This window comes from Varanus komodoensis, unplaced genomic scaffold (assembly GCF_004798865.1).
Source record: "Varanus komodoensis strain SLA01 unplaced genomic scaffold, ASM479886v1 scaffold4, whole genome shotgun sequence".
NCBI lineage: Eukaryota > Metazoa > Chordata > Lepidosauria > Squamata > Varanidae > Varanus > Varanus komodoensis.
This window is the reverse complement of record NW_025335941.1, coordinates 36,416,227-36,438,279: the sequence shown is the minus strand read 5'-3', so window position 1 is coordinate 36,438,279 and position 22,053 is coordinate 36,416,227. Positions and strand designations below refer to the sequence as shown.

The 22,053-nt window shown below is 38.4% G+C and overlaps 1 protein-coding gene across 8 annotated transcripts in view; it reads right to left on the bottom strand.

Annotated features, from left to right (window-relative positions):
* Positions 1 to 22,053, bottom strand: part of CMSS1 (cms1 ribosomal small subunit homolog) — a 279,428-nt gene that overhangs the window by 4,280 nt on the left and 253,095 nt on the right. For all 8 annotated transcript variants that reach the window (XM_044442743.1, XM_044442741.1, XM_044442744.1 and 5 more), the window contains 8 exons: positions 17,997 to 18,097; positions 15,622 to 15,705; positions 8,817 to 8,946; positions 7,587 to 7,646; positions 5,888 to 5,990; positions 4,658 to 4,718; positions 3,810 to 3,897; positions 2,033 to 2,121 (listed from right to left, as the gene is read on the bottom strand). In XM_044442743.1, the coding sequence (XP_044298678.1) occupies positions 2,033 to 2,121; positions 3,810 to 3,897; positions 4,658 to 4,718; positions 5,888 to 5,990; positions 7,587 to 7,646; positions 8,817 to 8,946; positions 15,622 to 15,705; positions 17,997 to 18,097 (716 nt within the window). The remainder of the gene's footprint in view (positions 1 to 2,032; positions 2,122 to 3,809; positions 3,898 to 4,657; positions 4,719 to 5,887; positions 5,991 to 7,586; positions 7,647 to 8,816; positions 8,947 to 15,621; positions 15,706 to 17,996; positions 18,098 to 22,053) is intronic.

The following is a 22,053-nucleotide window of genomic DNA, read 5'->3' as shown; positions in this document are numbered from 1 at the left end:
TCAATTCTTATGCCAACTGCAAAGATGGTACTGACTGCATATATTAATTTCATACTGAAAAAGGCCACAAGGGGGAACCTTTTCCCCTCTGTTATTGAAACTTGGTGCAATCTCTACCACTTAACTTTCAGAAATTATTTTAACAAAAAATGCAATCCTATGTGTGTTCAGACAGAAAGAACTATAAAGCCCTACCTCTCCTTAAGATCTGGTGTGGAAGTTACGCTGCTATTTTTAGTGTAAAATTAATTTTATAATCGTTTTTAATTCTGATTGTGAACCGCCTAGAGTTGCTATGGCACAATAGGCAGCATACAAACATTTTAAATAAATACATAAATAAATAATAGAGTGCAGAAATTATAGGACCATTGTACTAATTTCCCATGAAAACATAGTGATGCTCAAGGTGTTGCATAGGATTTGCCATATTTAGAGCAAGGCATGCCTGATGTTCAGGTTGGACTCCAAAAAGGAAGAGGCACACAAGAGCATATTGCAAGTATATCCTAGCTAATGGGGTGCACCAAATATTTTCATAAAATGTGTTACAAACTACAGTAAAGCCCTTGTACGTATCATGAGAAGCTATGGATGATTCTGAAAGAAATGTGTGTGGCCTCAGAACTTCATTGTCCTAATGTTTAACCTGTATCATGGACAAGAAGCTCCTGTTGGGATAAAATATGGAGAAACAGGTGATCTTATAGGCAATGGTATCAAACAAAGCTGTATTTTATATCCTTATCTGTTTAATCTGTACACAGAATATATAATGAGGAAAGCTGTATTAGCATCAGAGGAAGTAGAGAAAATAAGCAGATAATACACCCATAATTCAAGATGATGACGTATTACTGGAAGAAAGCAAGTATGCACTGAAAAAACAACTAATGAAAGAAGATGCAAAAAGTATGATTCCAGCCAAACATTAAGAAAACAAAAATAATGACTACAAAAGAATTACACCACTGAGGAAACTAATTAGAAGAAAATTAAGACTTAGAATGGCAGCAATGAAAGGACTAGTGTTAGGAGGCTACACTATTACAGAATCATAGAAGAGTAGAGTTGGAAGGGGCCATGAAGGCCACTGGGTCTAACCCCCTGCTGTTGCAGGACACCAGTTACATCATCCCACTCAGATGGCTGTCCATTTTCTTTTTAAATGTCTCTAGTGTGGGGGAGCCCACCACCTCTTTAAGCACCTCTCTATATTCCTGATCATAATGTATGGATGTGAAAGCTGGACACTTAAGCAAAGCCAAGAGGAAGAAAATCAATGCATTTGAAATATGGTGCTAGAGGAGAGCTTTGTGAATACCCTGCACTAACAGAAAGCTGAACAAGTGCATCCTAAATCAAATCAAGCTAGAACTTGTCCTGGAAGCAAAAATGACAAAACTGAGGATGTTGTACGTACTTCAGGCACATCATAGAAAGGCAAGGCTCACAGGAGTAGACAATATTGTTATGAAAACTTGAAGACAGAAAAAGAAAAGGAAGACCAACTATAAGATGCATGAATGTCATCACCACCACCAAAGTGTTATAAATGGAATTGCTGCTCTTACTAACATTTGTATTTGCTTTTGGAACTCTGATCAAAAAATGGAAATGGGACACACAAAGATGGATAGATGAATGGAAGAATGCAAGGACTGAGAGTGAAATAGTAAATTACCTTTTTAGGTGTACATTATCAAGACTAAGAATATGACAAAGGGGTTTTATACACATGCATCACAAACATAAGGAATCATGATTGGGTGCACCTCCTGTTTGACGGTATACTTAATGGCAACCCAGGAATGCCTCTGTATAATGTGTAAATCTGGACTGGTCATCTCCAGTGTGTAAGAGAAACCTAAAACAAGTCTTGAACTGGGAAATTGAAGGTATGTAAAAATTCATTTGTTTGTTTAAAATGTTGCACTTCACTTGTATTTATAGAATGTAGAATGTAGAATAGAATATTAAGAAGGATTTTCTAACTTTTTTTAAAAAAAAAGGTTGGATAATTGCTTTGTACCTCAGGGATGTCAACTAATCTTCTTAACTTCTGATCTCTCCAATTCCAGTCTAAGATGAGATACTTCAAAGGTGTCAGGTTAAGACCATCTGAAAAGATAGATTAAGACATTAATAGTGATAGTCAGAGGTACATGTCAAAACTCTTCTGGCTTCCAGCTTCCTTGCTGTCCAATCACAAGGCAGCTGATCTTTGCAGTATTTAGGCCTTGGTTAGCAGCTATAGCATGATTCTTATACAGTTCTGAATATTGAATCAGACCTAGGCCTTTTCAATAGCTAAACACAAAAGGACAACAGATACTAACTAATCCCTACTCTGTTGCAGTGACCAGTTCCCCAGATATCTGCTTTATAAAATTGCAAGAGTTGAGATTTTGTTTGCAAAATTTATATGTCACTTTTCTGTTCAAATTCCTTAAGTGCTACATCATAAGCAGTCCCATGCCAGTGATGTAATGATTTGCAGAGGGCAGGTAAGTTAGTCTATTGAAGCCAAAAGAACCAAAAATCTTAACGATAATAATCATCAGTACTTCTTACACTGAAATTTCTTCTAACTCTCCCTCCATAAATAATGTATACAAAATCCTGAAACTTTCCATAATTGTCCACGTATCTGCATTTACAATCCTATCACTGCTATTTTATGGCAATCTTCTCTGCTTCTTTAATTGTCTGTCTTTTGATTTCATTATTCTTATATTATGCTTTGCATTTTGTTGCCTTATGTGCAAACTACCCTGAAAATATTTTTATTGAAGGATATAAATGAATCCTTACAATATGTATGTAAGTATGGGGTTGCAACCAAAATGCTCAAAGTTTGTTAACCAGCTAGAAATTAGGTTAAGAGGGAGACCTAAGTAACCTTAATGGAAGCTAACCTGTGTGCTAATGTATCCCTTTGCTCCGACAGGGGAGGGGTGCAAGCAGAAAGTGTGAAGGTCTGCAGCTAGCTTTTCATCTCTTAACTGAGGTTAAGCAAGAGACAGGGTGACCATATAGAATTCTCATGAATGGAAAACTGACCATACTTTCAACACTTCTTTGTGCATCCTGCAAATACCAAATATAGTATTTGCAGTAGATGGTACAAAACAAGCACAAATCCTCATTTAAAAACAAGGAAAACAAAAACATTCATAACCTGTCTTTTTTATCTCTTAGAAGGAACCCACAGAAACTTAGATTGCCCTTCTTTCCATTTCATCCTCAAAACAACCCTGTGAAATAGGTCAGGCTGAAGTCACTTACTGAGCTTTCTTGCTGGGCTGGGACTAAAATGTGGATTGCCTGAGCCCAGGCTAATGTTCTAACCACTAGATTATTTATTAATTAATTATTTTTACACTGCATTTCTATATTTCTTTCTTTTGCCAGGAACCCGGGAAAGCTAACAAGATTGTCCTTCTCTCCCTTTTATCCGCAGAACAAGCATCCTGAAAGGTAGGTTATACAAAGATGAAGTGATTGGTCCAAAATCACCTTATGACTTTCATAGCTGAGTGGGGACTACAATCCAGACAGCATTATTAACCACTGCAGTTCTCCATTCTGGAGCCTATTTTGAACAGAAAGACCACTGAAGGTACGTTTATGACCACAACTGTTTCTCTGGGCATAGGTAAAGCATCTGGAGAACTCTCTGTGATATGGATGCACTCCACCCTATCCTAAGCCTCTCCAGCAAGTGTATCCTGGGTCAGGGCTGCTCTTTTGACTCATTAAACCATTCCCGAGTTTAACACTTAATTTTCATTATTGTCCTTTTCTACCTTGCTCCACAAGGGCTTTTATCCTTCCAGGTGTTCCAACTCCCACGTGAATAACACTTTTCTCCAGCATCTTCATCTGTTCTTGAATCTGTTTCAGGAAAACAAAGACAAAATGCTGCATCAGAAAGGGGGAAAATCAAGATTTTTTAATTCCTTTCACAAACTTAGCAACTTATTAGATGCAAAAAGAAATCTCTAACAAGACCTTCAGCATTGTTACATAGAAAAACAAGAATGCCAATGGAAACATTTCAAGAAGAAAAGGAAAGTAAACTCCTCTGAACGTAAACAATGTTTGTATTCTTTTAATATGCCATGGAACATTTTCTGCTTTGCCAGTATTGTATTCATTTTCCCCACTACAAACAACTGAAAAAGTCAGTATACCATGGAACTGAGAAATGCACGTCTCTATAAAGTTAACACCAGGTCATCAGAGGACTGTCTTCTGAGAGTGTTTCCAACAGAGGTTTGCACATTACATTGTTAAGTAAGACAGGCACATGTCCACCCTTAATGTAAAAATAATGTGAAAATTGCCACGGTAAGAATTTCATTTAAAGTACCAATATGTGTGCAAAGTCTTGTGTTTAAGAAAACAAATGAGAAGTGTGAGTAAGGAAATGAGAAAATGTACAGTGATCTTGTTTCCACTTGATTTGGTCTGAAATCAAGCCCAATGATGATGATGTTTTGCTGCACAAGGAATATTGTACTACTTGAGGTCCCAGAATGATGCACTGAAATATTCAAAGACAACCAGTTATACTAATTAAAAGTTTTGCGACAAAGACAATGACATGGCAGCTAAACAGTGGTCTTTATAACAATAAAGTTCCAGTTCTTACCTTTATGTGTTTCGCAAACAATTTCATTATCTTTCCATCTCCTTTGAATGCTGTTATTGACCTAGAAGATAAAATTCTTTCAGAAAAGAAACTAGCCCACTCACTTCCATATTTATAACTACACAGGTCTACCTTTTCCTTACTCTGTCTCTTTGGGGCTAGCGCTTTTGCTAATAGTGTCAGGCTTACCAGTCCAGGGGAATTATTGTAGGCTTCAGGTATGAGAAGGCTGGGTTTTGAAGCTAAAACAAACCCATGGCAAAGAGAGAGAAGGTTGAGACTTTTGTCAGACTTTGGCCAAAATGGATGGAAGAAGCTAAACACAGTGACAAAGCACATACCGTGCACAGAGAAGGCCCCAGGGTCAGTCACCAGCATCTTGGGTAAAAGTATGTCTGGCAGCAGGTGATGGGACAGACCCCTCTCTGCCCAAGATCCTAAAACAGGGCTAGAAAACACTGGCACCCCTGGAGTTTAATTCTCCCTGCTAGATCCTACTGTAGGCTGAACTCCTCTTCACTACTGAAATGGCCCCAGTACTGCCAACTTTGCTGCTGAAATTCAGTAGTGTGGGGGTCAATTTCCTTTAAAACAAAGCATGCAAGCACAACTCTGTTTGAAAGCAAACTGTGCATTTTCTACTCTCTTTTCTGTGGCTGCTGAGCTATTAAGAAGCTTTTTTTTGCCACTGCTGTACTGCCAGTTGACTTGGAAGGAGGCAGATGCCATTTGCTGTTCTGCTCCAGGCAGCAAAAATGTTTTGGACCAGCCTGGCTTATGCAAAGGTATGAAAGAGTTCCACATCACTGAAATGTCAGCTTTTATACAAATATGAAAGGCAAAGTAGCTCTTTCCCCCTTCTATTTAATTAAAACAAGCCAATCCACAAATGGACAAAACAAGAAAGAAGTAGCAGTGTCACTGGTGAAACCCAGATAGGCCCGTATTTCAGACACCATTCCATATGCAACAAGTGATGTGCACTGTTGTTGTTGTTGTTGTTGTTTTTAAAAGAAGACATTGTTTTACATTTGCAATACAGATGCTAGGCAAGTAAGTTACACTTGTTCAAGTATTTCAGAACACAGCCTAGAGAATAAGTCTGAAGTATTCCAACTGCAACTCAGCCAGCCAGCAGAGAACAGAGTCCTAGTTTTGCCTTGAGTCCACTGGTTATAAGGAAAACCCCAGAAAGGGCGCCAGCTTTTATTACATCAGCTAATGACATACTTGATGAGTTCCAGGCAGCGAAGGGCAGAGCTGCAGATTACTAGCATCACCACTGACGACTTCTCTGTGTGGTTTTTACGAAGCTTCGCCCACTTGGGGCAGACTGTAGTGTGAAATACAACCAGCATCAAGAGCAGATATTCCAACAGGCACAGCAGTGCCTAATTACATAGCAAGATGTTGAAAAGAAAATGTCAGTCAGAGTACAGGCTGCCACATGTTTATGCTCGCTTGTTTTGTAAAACCAGTGTTGCCCCTTTCTCATCTTTTGCACAAACTGTGGTTCTCCAGTTGGAGAAAATGCAGGGGTGGACAAAAGGCAGATCTGCAGATGATCATTAGCAATGCTGCTAGAGCTCTTGGGAGCTGAAATCCAAAACAACAGATCTACCCTCTGCTCACCCCTGCAACAATATGCTACACTGCTGCCAGGTAAGAAGCACTCTCTCTTTTGCTTAATGCTTTATGCAACTTAGAAATGAGGAAAGTACTGTAGCAGTGACAAAGGTCCACTCTACAACTCAACTCTCCCCATAGGGAAAATGCTACTTACCTTATGCAGGTAGGTAAGTTTCAAACTTCACAGCAAACAAAGCCAATGTAAAGTCAAAGAGATGTTAATGGACAAGACATTCAATCTTCTGGGTTTATCCCCATTGTTAATCTTGTTTAACGTTATTGATTTCAGTATCATTTACATACAGAAATTACTGATACTTAATTTACTGTTTGTCACAAATTTTTTTTGGGCTAACAGTGGAAGAACACTGTCCCCTTCGATCTGGAAAAGGTTGATTAAGTGTTTGGATATTGCAGAAATCAATACATGAATGGAGTCTATACACAGAAACGGGGTATTAACAAATAATTAACACTGGATTATTCTGTACTGAAATAGTCACTGTGGTTATATAAATCTTGGCAAATCACTGTTCTTGTTATAACTAGAAAAGATGTTTTCTTTTTTGCTTGCTCTGGATTTGATAGATTTGTAAATTAAATGCAATACTAATAACGATAGCAATGTTCAGTCTCCCAAATAATATCATATTATATGTGCATATACAGAGAAATATTTAAGGTTAAATTGCAACACTTCTAGTATAAAATGAAGAGAAAAATAAAATTAATATATAACACTTATGGCGATATGTTACCTTGATATTTGTTATTGCAGTGATCTATGCATCAGCATCACTTTCTCATAAATATAATTGTTGTTATGTCCTTCCTTGGATCTTTTATACTAGGTCATGGAGCAGAATACAGGTCATGATCTACCAGTTGATTACATGCCTTTTAACACTCAAGCACAAGGTTGTGTTTGGTCCTCCCCACCTTGTCGGATTATATTAGCCCTATGGAATCCTGTGTTTCAGGATTGTATGTTGCTGCTGTCACCTACTGCATCTTAAATTTACTCCCATTCTGTCACAACTGGATGACAGTTACCAGCAAACCCTGTGCATTCACAGGCTCAGTGCATGAGCAGGAGTTACCAAGGCAAGAGAGACAGGGAGGCACAGCATGGTTGCCCAAGGCCAATCCATGTATTTGCTGACTTGCTGGCAGCTGGGTGGAATGAGACCACACCTGAACACTGAAGGAAGTAGGAAAAATTAATTTTATTAAAATATTTCGGGAAAAGAATAAAGATTAGAACTACAGCTATAATATGGCTTAGTGATCAGCTACTCACTCTCTTTCAGGTAGGAAGAAAAGCTGTGGGTGAGGTCATTGGCAGGGAGGAAACAGGCATCTGAAACCACAAGAGACAACTATTGTTGCTTGTCATTACAAATAAGACCTTAGCCTAAATCTTGCAGGAATGTCTATTTGCCAAAAGCCAAGAAAAGTGCTCTTTGGGAAGACAGAGTTTCACAAGTGCTTAGAGCTAATAGCAAGCAGCTTTACAGCAGATTAACCAAATGATGAGAACAACTTTTAGCCCCATCTAGATTCCTTCCAAAATTGTCTCACCATTATCCATATACATAGTTTTGCTTAATTGGGTGTATGTGCTAGAAGAATCTCACAACTTTCTTTATACAGAAAGCACTGAAGCACTATGTACTACCAGAAAATGATACAGTTCAACTTGGCACTCCACTAGCCAACCTACTGAAACATTACTGCTTCACAGTTCCATTATTAAAACCCTTTGGAAATTAGACCACACCTCCTAAGTTTGTCTGTAAATGTCCTGGAAAAGTATCCACAGATAAATGCAGAATTCCTTCTTTATATGTAAGGTAGGTAGACTTGACTCATGTAAAGTTTTAGATGAAAGAGTTGTATGCTGAGTATCAATGCAAACACATGTGAAGGTATTAGTGTGAACTAGTGGTGTTTACATAGGATGCTGCACAGTATTTGGCCATAACCATTTGCATGATTGTGGTACCTTGGATGGGAATGGGGATAATGCTCCCACAATCACACAGCAACCAAATCCTCATGTGTGCATGGAGGTACTTGTTCAGACACAAATCACATATATATAAAGTATTAACCATGTGCACGTCTGCTTGTAGGGTGCTTTGTACCAGCAAATGTGAACTATTTTCTTGTTGCTTCTGTGAGAAGCTGTGGGACAATAGCTAAGAAACATGGAGAAGAAAGGAAGGTGGTAGTTCAGGTCATCAAGGAAAAGACTTTTCCTCCTGATGGAGGTAGAAGAAAGGTGAGCAGAACCATAGGACAACAGTTAGAAATACATTCTATGAAATTCATTTTAAAAGGCACAATCTTATACACCAAAAAACTGAGAACTCCAACTTCCTGCATGTCTCAGTCAGCTTCACTGGGAGTTCCAGGACATTTTTTCTGTCTAAAGTTGAATAAAATTGCAAGTCATGTTTTGTTACAAACTGATATGTATGTTCCTTGTCCATTCTTAAAGATAGATCTTTTCTAGTATTTTTATTACCTGGCAATTTTAATTCTTCTAGTTCAATCACTGAACGTTTAGCACCGAAGTGATCCTTAAGAAGTTGTTGTAAGTCTTCAGGGGATCCTGGTTTTGGAGATGACTTAGCAAGCATATCAGATATTTTCTTCTAAAGAAATGAAAGAGACATATTCAATAAATTGGTAATTTTGTATTATTTGCCTATTATTCTTTTCTATTTCTGCTAGCCTGCTAATGACAGGTCTTATCCTTATATTCATTTCATTTTGTTACAACCTAGAAGAATCCAGAAAGATAGGATTCAGTGTGAACATTGGAGAAGGGTGTGGCACAACAAAACACTACATAGCAACAGTTGCTTTTTCACCCCCACACAACTTTAGGCCTCAAGTCTATGGCTATTGTCAGGATTCAGCGAGTGGGGGAGGGATTATTAGGAGTTCCAGCTTTGGGGTCCTGTGATCTTGTGCCGTGACTCTGAAGGCTGAGCCCCTCTCCAAGAAGAGGAAAAGGGGTGTGCTAGGAGAGGTTGGAGGAGGCTGGAACCAAAAGCTTATGTGATATATTTAGATGGTGCCCTTGCTTCCTCCCTCCCTCTCCCCAGCACAAAAATGCCTTTCTAGATGAAACACAGGATATGAAGGCAGGGAAGAGCACTGATGCTGTGCCTCGCTCTGTGCACTGAGGACAGGGGGCACGGCATTGTGCCTCCAGGCCTCCGCAGCATCTTGCAAAATGTGGAGCCATATGGAAAAGCAAAGGCATGTTTTTCAACATGTCTTCACTGGCACCCACAAACCCTGCTCAGCTGTTCAATAGGTTCCTATAAACAACAACCATCAAATGAAAAAAAGCACACAACTACGGTTGCTGAACTACTGAATTCTAATGTGCATGCAAAAAACTGAAAACATGTCCCCATATAAGATTTCAAATATTTCAAAAACAAAACAATCCTGCAGAGACAATGTAAGTATATTTCCACATTAAAGGTCCTGTGATTCATAAACAGGCAATCACAGTAACAAAAAGCTCAGGCAATGTACCTATGAAATGTGTGAATGTGTTTGATTGTAAATTATATGAAACCTTAGATAAGGACAGGATTTTAATGTTTTTGTAGAGTACTGACCTTGGCTATTCAATAGCAGCAAGTGCCAAAATTCAATTAAATATTACCAGATGTCCATAGTTCTGTTTCCTTTGACAACAAGTTACTTTCTAAAACATTGATACTTGCTTATTCAAAAATAAGAACTTGCTGCCTTCAGTGCAACATCACCTGTGCATATGAGTGACAGCACTGGGGGGGGCAATTATTGGTATTAATTGTTGGGTCTTGCATATTTGGATTTTACTCCATGTACAAAACATATCCATGCTTGTAATTGATAAACCTTTGCATGCATTCAGCCGTTTAATGGCAGTACTTGTTCAGTTTTTTGCCTTTCAATTGTTTTGCATAATGAGAGTTGTAGTCCGCACATCTGTAGTCCAGGTTGAGAAAGGCTGTTCTATATGATTGCCCCAAGCAACTGTTTTCAAATTTCCAACTATACAAGAAAGAGACAGCTGAATGGCTTAAGAAGGGCCTTAAAATGACTCAGACACTTTGCAGCATCCATTCCTATACTTGCTAAGACCAGAGTTTTGAACATATTTAAAGCTTTTCTTAAGTATGTTTTATACACTCAGAAAAGTATACATAGATAAGAATCTAACATAGATCAATGGCACTCAATTCACTTAAAATCTGGGGTATGGGGGTTGGTGGGAAGGAGAGAGATAGCTATTTCAAGGGATATTACGTCATTCACTGAGTCACTCAATTCCTTCAGGAAAATAATGGTCCTCTTGAGGGTGATGCTAATATTAACAAGAAATTCCATAACAGTAAGAACAAGGACACCTGAACATATTCCCTTCCTTCAAAGGGAGTTTGTGGGGGGAAATGTTCTTCACACAGGAAGTTTTATTATTTTGCTCCTAATTCATTCCAGATGTTAAAGAGCAAAAGATGTAAAAAGAGAATGACTAGGGGGGTGGGAAAGGAGGAGACATTTGTTGGGACAATATAAATTATTATGATATCCATGCCACATTGATTTCCTCACAACTTGCTCATGTCAGGATTCAGTGCTATGTTCCTAAGGCATTCCATCCTTCTCCAAACCGGTGTCCTCCAGACAGACTTTATATTCCATCAGCCCTAGCCAGCATGGCTAATGGTCAGAGATTCTGGAAGCTGAAGTCCAAAACATCTGGTGATCTACTTTCTGCCCACCCAATACAGATAATGTTGACATTGTCCTATATGAAAGCTCTATCCATACAACAAATGGCTACACATGAAGTACAGGGGCTGAAAAAGACTTCCACTGAGTTGCTTTCATAATTACCTAGAGCAAACCATCACTTTTCCTAAGGAATGCCATGCATCACTCATTTTCAAATACAAGAAGCAGAGCAAGTTTGAGATTTAGCATGGTATCTCTAACTGTGTGAAGCCAACAGCCAAAATTTTATACTGTTTACTTCAAAACTAGTGTTGTTATGTGCCATCAAGTCATCTGTAGTTTACGGCAACCATATGAATGAATGCCCTCCAGAATGTTTTGTCTTACACAACCTTTCTGAACTGAAGGTTGCAGTTTCCTTTATGGAACTGATCAGTGTCCACTTTTCCCACCCATACATAGTGATCAGGAATAGAATAGTGTGGACTATCTTGGGCTTGGTCTCTGCTGAAACATTCTTATACTTGATGATCTGTTTTACGTAGTTCTTTAATCGCTGCTCTTCCAAATATCATTCTTCTTCTAACTTCTTGTCTGCATTGTCCCTTTGAATTGATAACTGAGCCAAGGTAAGCAGTATTTTCACAATTCCAATTTCTTCACGGTTGGCATTATAGTTTAACTCTTTTATAGTCAAGATTTTTATTTCTTAAAGTCCTGCTTTTGCATCTTCTTTCATTTTCAACAGGAGCTGTTTCGAGTTACTGCTGCTTTCTGTCAGTAATAGAAAAAATATGCGTACCTTAAATTATTGATGTGTCTTCTGTCAATTTCTACTCCTTCCTCTGATTCTAGAACAGCTTCCCTTGTGATAGTATTTTTCATGTATGATGCATGATAGACAAACACGGAGAGCCACTGTGCTATAGTGGTTAAGAGCGTGGGACTGAGACTCAACCAACCCGAGTTCTGGTCCCTGCTTGGTCATGAAGCCAACTGGGTGACTTCAGGCCAGTCACAGATTCTCAGTCCAACCTACCTCACAGAGGATGAGACTGAGAGCAGCAGGGGGAGAATGATGTAAGCCACCTTGAGTTTTTTAATTGTTTATGAAAAAAGCAGGGCTATAAATCAAATAAAAAATAATTATGTTCTATGCACAGATAAACAGATAGGCAGATAAAGTACATCCTTGTTTGATGCCATTGCCTATAGGAAATTATTCTGGTTCTTTATATTCTATCTTTACAGTAGTTTCTGGTCCACAGTACAGGTTATCCATCAGGACAATTAAGTGCTGAGGCACACCCAATTCTTTCAGAATTATCAATAACTTATTATGATCCACACAGTCATACACTTTGCTGTAGTCTCTAAAGCACAGACCGATCTGAAATTCATTGGTGTGCTCCAGTTGCCAATGCATATTAATGATATGCTGCAAGGTATGGCTGTGAAAGCTGGACCATAAGGAAGACTGAGCACCAAAGGATTGAGGCCTTTGAATTGTGGTGCTGGAGGAGACTTCTGCGAATCCCCTGGACCTCAAGGCAATCAAACAGGTCAGTCCTAGAGGAGATCAACCCTGACTGCTCTTTAGAAGGCCAGATACTGAAGATGAAACTCAAACACTTTGGCCACCTAATGAGAAGGAAGGACTCCCTGGAGAAAAGCCTAATGCTGGGAACAATAGATGGCAAAAGAAGAAGGGGACGGCAGAGAATGAGGTGGCTAGATGGAGTCACTGAAGCAGTTATTGTGAGCTTAAGTGGACTCCGGGGGATGGTGGAGGACAGGAAGGCCTGGAGGAATGTTGTCCATGGGGTCGCGATGGGTTGGACACGACTTCGCGACTAACAACAAAATTAATAATATGATCTCAAGTGACTCTTCTTTTTTGAATCCAGCTTGAATATCAGGCATTTTTCACTCCATATCTGATAAATCTTTTGTAGAAACACCTTAAGCATCACTATTGCATTGGAAATTAGTGCAATGTCTTGTAGTTGCTGCACTATTCAGTAATAGATATACTATACTATAACTATACTAACTATAGTACTATACTGAATAACTATACTATTCAGTATAGTTGTTGCACTATTCCATTATTGCATTGGAAATTAGTGAAATGTCTTACAGTTGCTGCACTATTCAGTATGCCCTTCTTTGGAACTGGAATACATATTGATATTTCTAGAATGTGGACCATTGTTTTGTTTTCCATACTTGTTGAAAACAAGTATGGAACATACATTTTTGTTAGGGTTTGGACTGATTCATTCTTTGCAGCTTGGAATACTTTTATCGGTATTCTATCTACTCCAGGTGCTTTATTCCTTCCAAGTGCTTTTAGAGGAGCTTTCACTTCACTTTCTAATATTGTAGGCCCTTCTTCAAAGGATTCATCTTTGAAGGAGATGGTCATTTTTATACCTCTTCTACATAATACTTCCCTATATATCTCTTCTGTATAATACTTTCCATATTCTCTTTATTCTGTCAAAATAGCATGTTCCCCTGTTGGTCTTTCAGCATTGCTAATCTTGGTTTGAATTTCCCTTTAATTTCTTGGATCTTCTTCTGTTGTTCTTTTTTATTTCTTTGTACTGGTCCTTGTAATAATTCTTTTTGTCTTTACATTATAGTCACTGAAAAGTTGCATTCAGAATTCTGAGCCTATTTTTGGCATCTTTTGCTTTTCAGTTGTTCTTAGCAATAGTGGCTGGACCTTCACTTTCTTTTCCTGTAGGAACTGTCTTCTTGCATTCTTTCCTAATGTGGTCTTTCAGTCATCAGTTCTCCTGCTTGATGGTCAATTGAATTCAATAATGCCCATTTGTTCTTTATACAGACTTTAAATTCCTCAGTGATGTTACTTAAGTTCTATTTTGTCACTTTTATGTGTTGTGCAGCATCAGACTTTCCTTTCCCCTCTATGCATGTCAGCCCCTAGTTTCCTTTCAGCTTTGATCAGGTTGTCTCATTAGCTGCAGTTCTTTGTTCTTCCCCAGTGGCTGGTTGGGTGTCTTCTGACCTGAAAGTCTCATCTTCTGGTACTATCTCTTTTTTCATTTTGAATTATTTCATCATAGTGTTTTCAAAGTAGGAAATCTTGGAAAGTGGTTTATTACTGCCTTCCTCTGTGCAATATCAACCAGCTTGAGTCCTCTGCTGTTGTCTGTAAAAGATCCTCCTCCAGGGTTGTCTTTAGCACTGCTGCGTAGTGGCAGCCTTTTAGGAGTTTCTCTGCTCCCATCACTTCTCTTCTGTTGATAAAACCATTACTCCTTAGGAAGCTGGATGCATTTAAGTCTGGTGTCTCCACTGACTATTTTATCTTTGCTGACCCTGCCTAGGTGACCAGCCTAGTGAGATAGTTCCTGGCAGCACTGCTCATGGCTTCCCTGACACTCTCAAGCCCCCTTATCACAATAAGATGTGGATCCAAGAAGGGGTAGTCAGAATAAGTGCTTAATTTTATGCCCATTGAACTTACATCATCACAGCAAAGTATTGTTTCTACAGCAGTGACATCCTAGAGCTGACATCTCTGTCAGAACTTTTCTTCCCTATCAAACAAGTCTCTTCCTGTTCTAGTCTACAAGCAACAATGCCAAGATGAATTAGCCACTAATTTTAGAGATCTTTAAAAGGGGACTAGACACTTTTATGATTATGATAATTTTGTACTGTCTAGGGTCTCTGCCTGCCAATCATGACCAGAGCAATGATCTTCTGTTTCATACCCACTCACCCCTGATTTACTGGAGTTTACCATCCTCCAGTGGGCCACCTGCTTTCTCTAGCCACTGAGCATCCTCAGTATTCAAAGGACTGTTTTGTTGATTTTCCCCTCACAAACCCAGTGGACATATAACTAGGATCTTTGTACAGGATAGCATGAATGTTGTGGTAGTTGGATTAACATATTAACTATTTGATGGCATATAACAGCAACCAGTTCTTTCTTTTTCTATACTCCATTACTCATCTCTCTCTATACTCTTATATTGCTCTAGTCATGACTTGAAGAATGATTTAGCTCAAATATATTAATGGAGAAAAATGAAACAAAGTAATATTGAACTGTATCCTTGCTTTAATAAAACCATTGATGGCTGTGAAACAACACTCTAATCAGTTGTGTGGAAGGAGACAGGATCAGCATTAATGCTAATAAAGCATTTGTTTGCATGGTCTTTAAAACAAATCTGTTTGAAGACAGCATCTAGTATAGCAGTGAGCACCCTGGAAAATCTCTTATAAGTATTTATGGAAGGAAATACAGATTTTAGTGACAAGAAATCATTTTCATTTCAGTGAGTACAGTATATGCAAATAAATAGAAGGGGTTTTATTAATTATAAAAATGATTGAAGAGATACATAGAGTTATAAAAAGCAATCTAAGGGTTATATACAGTTGTTGCTATTTGCATTATTAAATAAGCATTTACTATTGCTAATATTATGCAATCAAGTTGTGCATTTAATTTTATCATTTACAACTATTTATTTAGTTGTATCAAAATAGTGATTAAAATTGGAAGCATTAACATTGAAATATTAATTAAAAGTTCATACTTTTCTTCTCCTCTTTGGCTTCATTTCAGAGTCAATGTTATCCTTAGGCTCCTCTTTCTCTGCAGTGAGGATGCATTCTGTAGGCTGGAAGGAAGTAAAGGAAAGAAAGGAAGATTAGCATTTGGACCAGGTTACAGCACCACAAAAATACACTCTTGAATACACCCAAGATGATGTGGAAATTAGGCACATGCTGTGGCTGCCAGGACCCGCCAGAAAATGAGAAGCTTTTAGATCATGCTCTTTATCAACTAACATCAGCATGGAACTGGAGGAAATCGAAAGCATACTGCAGATGGAGATAAGCAGGAAACTTTAATGGGAATAGGGCAGGTTTAAAATTAAAAATGAAAACAAGCCAACAGCTACTGAGTTTATCATAACATAATGAATGAACTATACAAAATGTTACCAGCTGGTTAACGGAAAGCTTTAAATGCAAAGGAAAATAACAACATTTGGCACTGAAGATACAGACTACTTGATGGAATAAATGTACTCAGAAAGTGATTTTTATTCCACCTTTTGGGAACTAGTTTGTCTCAGTGGATAACAGCATCCTGCCAGTTTTCTGCTGATAATGGAGAGCTGGTAACAGGCTTAGACTGGCACTTGCCCAGCAGAAGAAATAAGCAGCACAGCTAATGGGAGACCTTACATTCTCTCTTTAAAGAGGAACATGGGGCCAAATGAAATATTCTGCTAATCATGAATAGTCCATCAAATAGTCTATACTGTTACACTACTAATATCAGAGTAATATTACACTAGTAGTAATAGTACTATTGTAGTACCACTACATAGTATAGTAGCAATACTATGCTACTAGTAGTATAATATACTACAGAGACCTTTGGCTATTGGCTGGTATAAAATTACATAAATAAATACTTGAACATAAGTGCGCACAATCCTAATTCAAACTCTAAGTATACCAGGTGACTTACAGACCCGCTAAACCAAGTGCCAATGAGGTTCAGTCAGGCGGAGATTCATTCAGTTTCTTTATTCAGCTGAGCAAAGCAACCGGGTGTCCACTCCCTACACGCAGGCAGGAAGCGACACACACACATTCCTCCAACTCATCCTTCTTATAGTTTTTCCTTACTCTTTCTCACACAATCTCACCCCCATTGTTCCCTCACCCTAACCCCTCCCAGGGTCTGCCTGACCCTTCCCCCAATCCCCTTGCGGGGTCTGCATGTCCGCTGCATGCTTGGCCTCGTGCAGGTGCTTATTCATATCCAATCCTCTCACAGGGGGAGCGTGATCACCTCGTGCCAGACATTGCGTGGGGGGTCTTCTTCTTCACACTACCTCTTTGTCTTCCTTTATCACCATTCTTTTGCCTTCCCTTTTTCCTCTCTAAAGCAAGCAGTTTTACAAAAAGCAAATGGTGTTTGTTAAGCTAATCAAGCTCCTTCAGAAACTTTATGTTTTACTCCTCTCATTTTCATCCCATAGTTCATGCAACCAACACTGTTACCCCACTATAGGTGTTTTGATATGAATTTTGTTCTCTCAGTGCAAGGCTGTTGCTACGGCTCCCTCAAAGAAACGGGTACAAATAGCAGGAGTGTCACCCTCTGAGCATGAGTAAGAGTTGTGGGGAGGGAGGGTTCTTGCCAAAAGTCTCATTTCTAGATGGAGGCTCTGTACTGAGACCATAAACACGAAGGAGCTCTTGCAAGAATTTTGCTTTCCTGCCTGAGCCAGAAAGTGGTCCTAGGAGTGGAAAGCAGAAGGGAAGCACACTCTAGTTAACTGCTGTCAGCTGGGGAGTCAAGGCCACTGCAAAGCTGTACACCCTGCTTCCCAGGAATGTCAAATCAAAGAGGAGACTGATCTGGCTTATGCATAGGCCAGGGAAGTAGCAATTGCAGGGAGATCAGTTCCTCCTCCCTACCAAATAGAAAACATGTCTCTAGCCCTCAGTTGCTCTGGGACTGAAGAAGGAAGGGAAAAGGAAATAGATTCATCCACTGGCTAAAGAACAAAGAGCCTTTCTAATTATTTATATTGCATTTTATGTTTGAATTATTTAAAATTATTGTGAACTACCCAGATAGCATTGGCTACTGAGCTGTATAAAATAAATGAAATATGAATAAATGAAATGAATGAATAAATAAATAAGCAAGCAAGCAGGAAAATTAGCAAGAAAGATTCAGCCTACTTTTAAATGCCTTGATCTCCCATCTTTTCCTTTTCCCACCATTACCGTTTCACTTAATGGTAAGGCCTGGCTCTCCCTTTTTTTATAGATGTGAACTGCGTTTATAGCAGCAATAACTGTCTGAAAAGTGGATATAAATGTAGCAAATTATAAAATAAATAAAAATAAATATAGTTAGTGAGAAATAAAATCAACCAACATGTTTTCTTTTCTTTGGAGTAACGGGTTTTCGGTGCACACACTGCTGAATTGTTTTGCTTTCGCTACCATCTTCTTTAAAGGATTCATCACCAGAAGTTTCTAAAGACAAAACAGAAAACAGTTGGTCAGAAAGTTTTGACACAATCCTATCTTCGAATAATGAATTTGCATGCTTGAGTGGCCCTCAAATGGAATCAGAACAAGCTTCCAAAAATAAGGTAGTAGCTTTAACATATGCAGCCAACCTGTTAGTATCCAGAAATATCGAAGCTTGTAGATTAAATAAAAAATAAAAAACCAACTCTAAATGGCCAGACAAGATCTTATGACTATGAAACTTGTGACATATATCTGAGGAAAGAATTAAAGTTTGGGAAACAATTCCCTTCCCTGTACCTACTTGACCTCTTGGAGGGGAAGGAGATATAGTACATTTTGTTACAAGCCCAACTTGTTTGTGAAAGTCACGAGAAGAACCTTAGTCGATCAGATTCCACTTAATCAGTTACCATCCTACAAAGTGCATCATTCTGGGGTTCAAAATTAATCCTTCACCTTGCACTGGAATCTATTTGTGTTGCTCTAGCCACATGCTGAGTCAACTGCTTCCCAAGATGCCCACTGCATACTGTAAACTAGTTACTCTGAACAGTCTGTGGCTTGCCAAGAAAATCTGACAGCTAACTTTAACATTTCTTTATAAATCCTGACTTGGCATGTCCAGAAAGGGGAGAAGGAGGTGTATCCAAAGCAGAGTCATAAATAGCTCCTTCTCCTGTATCTACTTGTATATTGCTCATTATAGAATTCTAAAAGTAGACAAATGGCTTCCATGATAGCACTTTGCAAACAATGTACCACCTGTTATCTGCCTATCTTAGCTTTGGACTGAGCTGAAACATGAAATATGCTCCAGCTTAGCATACTGGCACAACACAATTATATAAATCTGAGGAAGAAGCCACTTAGTAATGTTAAAGGTCTCCTATGAAAGCACCCACGACTTCAAAGGCATCTTTACAATGCACTATGCCTTATTCTAGAAGATATAATTGGACTGAATTGAAACTGGTGGACTGTCTCTTTATTTGCAATGGTTAAACTGTCTAAGGTTTCGTAAGCACATTACAGATATTAACACATATTGTAAACCTCTCTGTAGGCTTACAATTGAATAAAATATGAGAAAAAAGGGAAAAGGAGGGAGGAGGGGTAAGAAAAACAAGTGAATTCAGATGCCCATTGTTGAAGTTAGATCACTGTCCTATGACAAGTGCCTGGAATAAAGACAGTTCAGGAAGGGGAAAAGACAAGCAGCAGCTAGTCTCTATGCTAGTGCACAGAGTTCTATGCACAGATACACAAGCGTATACATGCAGAAGAATCCCATTGATCTGAATGGGGAGAGCTGTCTGCCTTACAATACTTTAGTTCTCTGTACTAAAAGGAACAGATAGGCCATTCTGAGCTGTGGAGCTCCATGTATCAACTTACTTTAGCCTGTAAAAGATCCATAGGACCATATCCAAGTGCATATACTGTGAACTTTCTAAATAGTTTCCTAGGACTCAGCAGTATTGATTGAATAGAAAAGTAGAACCTATATTTTAATATACATAATCATAAAATGAATAAAAAGGGTTGTAAGTATTAAATTAATTCATGAATCAGATACCCTTGAGTCAGAGATAGCCAGATTTTAAAGAAACTGTGCTAAAGTAATGGAGATAATTCAGGTTTCATATACATCTGTTTTGGTTCCTGTAAATGACATTTGTCTGATAGGCTATGCCTGTAACACATTTGTGCAACTAACTAGCAGGTCATACTTTGAAGGACTACCACATGGTAGAGATTGCTGTTGTTTATATTAAAAGCCATCCACACTGATTTCTCATTCCTCATGGTTTAATCACAGCTATTCCTGCATCTAAAACCTTGACACAGAAGCCAAAATTGCCTTAAGAAACTCTGCACGGCTTCTCTTTCTATTCCAGCACTACTACAAATAAAACTTCAGATCTGCAAAGGTGATACCTTTGGAGGAAATGCCTATATCGCAAAACATTTTTGGGAGGAGGGTAATACTCTCAAAAATTTTTATTTAGTTACTATGATGCTTTCAAATATTTGATTCTAAGCTATTTCTATCCATAACCATTCCCTATAAATCTGTCCCACTTCCAAAATGCAAAGTAGTGGAAGTTCAATATGAGTAGTGCTTCATAAAGATAAATATTCATTAATTTCGGCACCAGGTAAAAACCTTTTTATTTAGTCATTATTTTAAAAATTAGCATTTTACCGTTTACAGTCACTTTATTATATTTGGTTTTGATTGGATTTGTTTCTGGGTTTGATAGTTTTATTGTATTGTTTTATCGATTGTTTTATGCGGTTGCTTTTAATCATGTAAGCCGTCCTGAGACGCGATAGTGAAGGATGGCATACAAATGTTTTAAATAAATAAAAAATAAATAAAATTTATCTTTGATTCCTCCTTAGTATTTTAATTCCTACTTGCTGTTTAAAAACCTGTAAGATCTATCATCTCTGCACAAAGTTCTGTAATTTCTTCTAATCAAAGTCAGTACTTCCCCTATGGTACCTGGGCCGGGCCAGGCCCTCTATCAGTACTGAGAGCCCCAAGCATTCTGAAATTGGACCCCAGTGATCCCTCAGTTCCAAGGGCAACAATTGCTCTCACGGTGCCTTCATTTTTCATTGGCAGTGGCAACCATCTTTTTAGCAGGCTTGGCTACCTTTATGGCTGCATAGTCCTCCAATGAGCAGCACATAGTCCTCCTTGGATAGGCAGGCTCAGTTGGGACTCGTGCCACATCTGATGAAGGCATGGGTGGTGTCATCACAGCTCGAATGGATGGGTGTTTTTGTCCCTTTCTTTTCATGGAATTGGTGACCTTCAGGGCCCTATTCCAGAGTTTAGTCCGTTTAGCACTATGCCTCCAGGCCTGTTTTGTGAAGGAAATGCAGGCAGACCTTGACAACATGTCTTGCCCAGGCAGAGAAGGCAGAAGGAGTGACTGTCCACAGGGGCCAGTTTGCTTCTCTTAAAAGAATTTAAGGTGTCTTTACATGAGATGCAAATGCCAAATGTTTAATGATTTACATTTAAAAATGTAAACAACTAAAAAGCAGTAATTGTGCTAAAGGGAATATATTGGTTCACAATGAATTCTGGGAAAGTGGCATATAAATAGCCGTCAAGATGATCTGAATAGTTTCCAAAGAGAAAATGATAAGCCCTTAACATTGGGTGAAAAGAGTTACTTGAGAAATGAACAGATGTGAGATGGTATATCCCAGGTCAAAAGTATAATTGAAGTTTTTCTTTGCCAATTAATAAGTAAAGATATTATGTCAGATATACATATCAAAAGTTGATTTACAGATATTTAGAAAAAATATACATTTAAGCTTTACCGTCAAATTTGGAGAAAGTGATCAAAAGTATAGTTCAAAATTATTCCTTCTAAAAGATTTAATTCAAAATCTATTGTATTCACTCTGAAAGTTATAAATTTGGTATGTTCTACTTGCATGTTCTACTGTTTAATAACAGTGTATAAGTAAGACTATGAACCCTAATTTATGGAATGGTAGATTACTATTCCTGTATAATCATTATTCTGTTACATTAATAATTCCATTTCTTACTAAGCTATTAAGCTCCAAGAAATTGTACCAAAGCTGTTTAACAAGAAATGTTTTCATGTCAGTTTATTCAAATTATATTTTTATGTGATGTTACAAGTATATTTCTACTTCAAATTTTAAAAAGTCCAAGTATTTTTTTCTTCTACTAATTCTTCTTAGTACAAAGCCAAAGCTGAATCCACCTAAAACAATTTTTGATGTAAACTTTATTAGTGCCGTGGTTTTCAACCACAGGTCCACAGACCGCTACAGGTCTGCAGATTTCCTGCCAGTCCGTGAAAAAGTCCCCAGGAGAAGCTGCAGAGGGGCAACATATGAGAGCAGCAACTAGGGCCAAACCCGTAATAAACAGTTGAGACATGTACGGATCCAGTGCA